Source organism: Mus pahari, chromosome 1 (genome assembly GCF_900095145.1).
Source record: "Mus pahari chromosome 1, PAHARI_EIJ_v1.1, whole genome shotgun sequence".
In the NCBI taxonomy this organism is placed as follows: domain Eukaryota; kingdom Metazoa; phylum Chordata; class Mammalia; order Rodentia; family Muridae; genus Mus; species Mus pahari.
In genome coordinates, this window is record NC_034590.1 from 36,083,742 (window position 1) to 36,089,612 (window position 5,871).

At 50.4% G+C, this 5,871-nt stretch overlaps 1 protein-coding gene across 3 annotated transcripts in view; it reads left to right on the top strand.

The window, feature by feature from the left end:
* The first annotated feature begins 3,552 nt into the window (after window positions 1-3,552).
* The window catches only part of Trpm1 (transient receptor potential cation channel subfamily M member 1), a 121,794-nt gene continuing 119,475 nt past the window's right edge, over window positions 3,553-5,871 (top strand). Inside the window, exon 1 of one of the 3 annotated variants that reach the window (XM_021187332.1) lies at window positions 3,553-3,823. In XM_021187332.1, coding sequence (XP_021042991.1) covers window positions 3,749-3,823 — 75 coding nt within the window. In that variant the 5' untranslated portion in view covers window positions 3,553-3,748. The remainder of the gene's footprint in view (window positions 3,824-5,871) is intronic. The other 2 variants (XR_002380098.1, XM_021187338.1) reach the window with 2 other exon arrangements.

Sequence of the window (5,871 nt, forward strand, 5' to 3'; positions counted from 1 at the left end):
GAGGGAGAGAGGGAGAGAGGGAGAGAGGGAGAGAGGGAGAGAGGGAGGAGAGAGGGAGGGGGAGGGAGAGAGTCACAGCATAGCTTTACACCCACAGGCCACTACCAGTGTCTAAGTGTTTATGTGTTGCTGAGAAAGGCAATGAGGCTCAAGGATCTCAGAGGAAGGTCAAGGAACAGAGGTCAGAGCAGGACCTAAGAAGTGGGAGGCAGGCCAGCACTCTGGGGACAGGAGAGGGATGGGTTAGCCTAAAGGCCAAGGGCTTTGAAAAAGAAGCATCTGTCCACATCTGCACGTGCGAATGCTTTTCCTTTTTAGTAAGTATGACATAGGTTGATCTCTGAGCTGTCTGGGAGACCACAGTTTGGAGGTGGCTAGGGTAAAGGTCGGGAATTCAGGGCACATGACTATCTCAAAGACTCGAAGGTTTTTCGCCTTCTTCATAGGGTACTGGCCATTGAAGGGGGGAACCTGGAGGTAGACCAGCTGTGGGAAATAGATCAGGGAACAGTGAGAATTGGCCTGACTCTGACCTGCCTGTGTAGGGAGTTAGCACAGGAGATAGTGCCCAGAGCCGTGGACCAGGCTGTGGTGTCCTTGGGAATTATAATGGCTGACGGCCAGAGAGGAGTCATTTAAAGCTAGAAGTGAGGAGAGCCCGAGGCTTAGAGAGAGGCTTAAAAGAGACAACAGTCACAGATCAGATGGAAGCTGGAGCACTTGGAATGTTGAGGGTTTGCCGGTGACCAGAAGGAACACTAGGACTACATGCTCGTGAGGCATCCACACAGTTCAATTCTTCCGTGAGACCACAAAAAGTCAGGACTGACTACGCCATTAGTTCTAGTAATACAGCGGTCACGGCATCCCCACACCTGCTCCCCACAGAGCCTTCTTTGGGATTTTTGTTTTGTTTTATTTTTTTTCTTTTTGAGATAGACTGTGTCCCTCTGTTATCTGAGCTGTCTTTCAACTTCCTGAGCTCAAGATAACTCTCCTGCCTCAGCATCCTTTGTGCTGGGTACTGCAGGCCAGCACCGCTGTATCCAGCCAGTCCGCATCTTATTGGAAGGACCCCCATCCTTTCAGCAGCTCTGGCCTGATGGTGCCTTACAGTTTCCTGTCACTTATCGTCTCTTTAGACCAGGCACCCAACCCTTTAGCACATCCTTTGGCTTCACTTACAAACTCTCCCTGAAGTCAGGCCACCACCCTACAAGTTGCCACTTTGTCCCAGAGGCCGTCATTCCACTGAGCTGACTTGCATCTTTGGGTCCGGCTAGTCCGGTCCAGAGACGATCATGGACCCTTTAGATCGTAAACCAGAATGAACAGAATCTCAGTCCTCAGTGCTTAGGCATAGTTATATTCTTCTGTTCTTTCCCGTCAGCAGTCAGCATTCCTTTCTAGCTACTTCCTCTTCCAGATCTTTCTGGTTTGTGCTAGTCACACCTTCAAGTCAAGGCCTTTGTTCTCATCCCTGTGTTTGCCTGAAAAAACCTTTCCCTAACCCTGACTTCCTGTAAGGTGTGATCCTATGCCCCCTGGCCCAGATTTTTGAAGGTCTTCTTCTGGGACTTTCCTCTCTAAACTTAAGCAACCCCAGCCTGATCACTGATTTTTCCTTCCCTCCCCATTCCCCCCACCCCCCATGATGTGTTTTATTGCTTAAGGGTAGTACATCTGATTTACCCACGGCGCGGGCTAGTTTTATGTCAGCAGCTAGAGTTATCTGAAAGGATGGAACCTCAATTGAGAAAATACCTCCATAAGATCTGGCTGTAAGGTATTTTCTTAACTAGTGATTGATAAGGGAAGGCCTAGCCCATTGTGGGTGGTGTTATCCCTGGGCTGGTGGTTGTGAGTTCTAGAAGAAAGCAGCCTGAACAAGCCATGGGAAGCAAGCCAATAAGCAGCACCCCTTGATGGCCTCTGCATCAGCACCTGCCTCCACGTTCCTGCCCGGTTTGAGTTCCTATCCTGACTTCCTTCAGTGATGAACAGTCATATGGAAGTGTAAACCAAATATGCCCTTTCCTCTCCAAACTGCTTTTCGGTCAGGGTGTTTCATTGCAGTGGGAACCCTAAGCTATCCCCTGACTAGGAAGGACCAGCTTCAACAGAAAAAGCACTGTTAACCGTTTGTCTCCATTGTGTTCCCCAAACCTGTGGACATGGCTGTGGTAAAAGTTGGAACTGCACTGACTGAAGGGTTGCAGGGAGTGCAGAGTGGAATGGGTTAGGGAGTGCATTCCTTGGTAGGTATGTGCTGGGAAGACCATTTCCCCAGTCTTCTAAGCCAGACTTCTAAAGGCTGTGGCTCTACCTTCTGAGCCCCTACAGCCAAGCAGTTCTCTTGGGGCAAGAAGGCACACCCAGGGAGGAGAAAGTTGCATCTTGGGTTACATGGCTGGCAAGGTAGTTTTTACTTACCTCCAGCCTTGTCTGTCTGTACTGTGTGCTGATTTTTTTTTTTCTATGCCAGTAGGACTCCTTGTCTATGTTCTGTGAACCTTGTTTTTCTCCTCTGTACATTAGCTGATACAAACACCCAAGGAAGTCATCTTGAGAGGGTGACACATAGGGGCACTAGACTAGACCTAGGAGAACTGCTGGATGGATCTGCTGTGTACCGCTGCCCTTCCCCTAGTCCACACAGCAGCCCAGCAGACCTGTGTCCTGTCCTAGCCTGTGTTTTCAGGAGGGAGGACCATACCCCTGAAATATGATGGACAGAGCCCTCACATGGAACACAGAATGGACCTGAGATGGGCAGGGGGCACACACAACAAGGTGTACTGCTTCTTTACCCAGTTCATGGGAGAAAGCACACGCAATGGCTCCTAAGAGGGAGCTTCCCTCTACCAAGTCTAGGCCTGGAAACTCACCCTACTGATATAGGAACGCCATGGCAACCTGGCCTCGGTCTTTGCCAGTCAGATTTTGTTAGCTTGACAGGAGTGTTATTTGGGAAGAGAGACCTCGGTTGAGAAATTATCTCCCTTGAGTTGCCTGTAGGCAAGTCTGTAGAGGGTTTTCATGATTAATGATTGATGTAGGCAAGCTCAGCCCACAGTAGTGTGTGTGGAGCCACACTTGGGGGCAGGTGGTCCTGGGGTGTATAAGGAAGCAGGATGAGCAAACTATGAGCAAGCAAGCCTGTAAGCAGCACCCCTCCATGGCTTCTGTACCTCTATGGTTTCAGTACCTGCCTTGACTTCCCTCAGTGACGGAGTATGACCTGAGAGTTGTAAATTGAAATAATCCATTTCTTTCCCAACCTGCTTTTCGTCATGGTATTTTATCTGCACCATAGAAACATTAACTAAGACACAACCCGACAAGGGGCCTTGGGCACCAGTGCTGAAGGTTCTCACAGTTCACCTTGTTGGATCCCCAAATCCTCATCATGTGCCCACCCCAACCCCTCTGCAGCCACCACTTTCTCAAAGTAGATTTTACTTCCAATTGCCATTTGCTAAATCTGCCTCCTAAAAACTGTGCGGGGGGGAGTGGGGATTAAGGCTGATTACAGATGTTACAGAAGCCATCTAGTCTCTGAGCACTGGGTGGGAGTCCAGCCGGAGGGTGAGAAGCAGTCCAGCTCCTTCTGAGCTGACTGAGCCATCAATATCACCCTCAAACTCTGAGCCCTGCTGTCCAGCCTCATAAAGAGGACTCTCTTAACTCAGCCGACCAGGGCCTCCCATGCAGCAGGCTGGACCTCACAGGGAATGCAGAAGCACCAATGGGGTCCATGAGGAAGATGAGCAGCTCCTTCAAGCGTGGTTCAATCAAGAGCTCCACATCAGGGTCCCAGAAGGTGAGTGAGCTTTGCTTGAGGCCCAAGGGCAGATGGATAGCAGGGACATGGGTCTCTATTCTGTTTGATTGCTGCTCCAGTGGGCTCGTCTTCCAGGTGTGTGTGCATGCATGTGTGTGTGTGTGTGTGTGTACACACGTGTGCGTGCACGTGCGTGTGCGTCTTATGTATATATATATTCTCTATTGCATCAAGCTCCTTTCTTAGGAGGTGACCCTGCATTTCCTGCCTCTATGTTCCATGTCTGATGTCTTCATTCTCTCATTTTCAGGATGTTGTACTGGTACCTGTGGCCAGTATCCTCATGGCTCTGAGTCATGACACCTTTTTGTCTTCCCACGGGGCACTGTGAAAGGGTTCTTATGTGGCTCGCTTGCCCTTGATTTGTTCTGTTCCAGATTTATAGAACTACTGAGGGGACTTGGGGGTACACTGCTGCTTCTAGAAGACGTGAGGGTGGCTCTGAGAGAGCCCTGCGTTGGGTCTGGGTTTCTGTGACCTCTGAGCAGGCTGAGTGGAGACCCCCTTCTGTAAAAGCCACTTACTGGGCTAGGGTCACTTGTCTTCTGCACCTGTTCTGTCGAAGGTAACAAAAAACTAGCCCAGGAGTAGGTGGCCTTCGGTACCTTGGGCTGCAAGAACGGGTCTTTTGGACCGAGGTTACCATGGCCCATGCAACTGGAGACCTGATTAAGAAAATCAGACGCAAGTTAACTGTAAAGCTAGGATCTCGTGGGCTATGCCCTCGGATGGAGACACACCATGTGCTTGCTTACTCAGTGTGTTTGTTACATACAAAGTAAATGAGGCAGCTGGTCAGCTAGTGCATGTTTATTGTATACAGTATGGATGAGGAGACTGACCATCTAATGTGTGTTTATTATATATGGTACGGACAAGGAGGCTGGTCAGCTAATCTTGGTAGATGGTCTCTATAGAGAAGCGGCCTCAGGGGATTTGACCATGCAGTCATCTGGGATGAAAAGGCTCTGTACAGTTTGCACTACTGTTTTCTAGCTAAATGTCACCCATTCTCCAACATCCATCCTTGGACCGGGAAAGACCTTGCCATCCTACAAATCCGAGGCACTGGTGTCCTTGACATGGCTATGCTCATGACGCGAATGCTCATTCAACAAGTATACACTCTTTTCCCACAGGAGGTAGCCTGATAGGTCATCTTACTCAGCTGCCCTCAGGTAGAGCCCAAGGAGAAGGTAGACACTGCCCCTACAGGGGGTGAAGGAGGCAGGAAGGGGAGGGTGTGAGCAGAAGGGTGCACCCCTGCAGGAGCTCTTTCTGACATTCCAGCCAGTGCCCTGGTCAGGGTTGGGGACAGAAGCCAGGACAGCAGTGTGAGCCATGGGAGTGCCTCAGGGAAGGTATTCCCTCAGGCAGGACGCGGGGTCATCTTAGGAGCTGAGCAGGCTGTTGGCCTCATAGCACAGAAACAGCTAGGCATTTATCCATCCAGTTGTTTCCTAGTGTCTGATGTCCTCAGAACCTGAAAACACACACAAAGAAAATAGGAAACGGTTTATTTTTACAGGCTTTTTTTTTTTTTTTCAAGTTTCAAGAATAGAGAGGGTCCAAACCCAGGGGCTCCTTGTGGGTGGTAGAAGGCACATCTCTCTGTTCTCCCAGGCGTGTGAGAGGCAGCAGTCTTTCTGCAGAGCCCTGCACACCCACGGTGTCTTGCAAATTAGCATTCACAAATCTACCACCGCCACACTTGGCAGGAACACGACATTCACATGCCTGCTAGCTGTGCCGCTGCACCCACACGGGGAGGGCGCTGCATGACCCTCCTCCCCAGAACACAGCTGCTCGCACTGCTAACTGATAAGCTCGGGAAGGAAGCAGGCGGTTGTTCTGGAATTCCGTGTCTCTGCTGCCCTCTGCCCTGGTGCTTAGCCTCCTGAAGTAGCAGAGTCTGGGTGTGGGGAACTCAGCAGATGGGAGAAGCACACTGGGCGTGGTCAGCATTGAAAACTAGCACTTCTCTCTCCTTTCTGTTCCTCCTCCTCCTCCTCCTCCTCTCCTTCTCC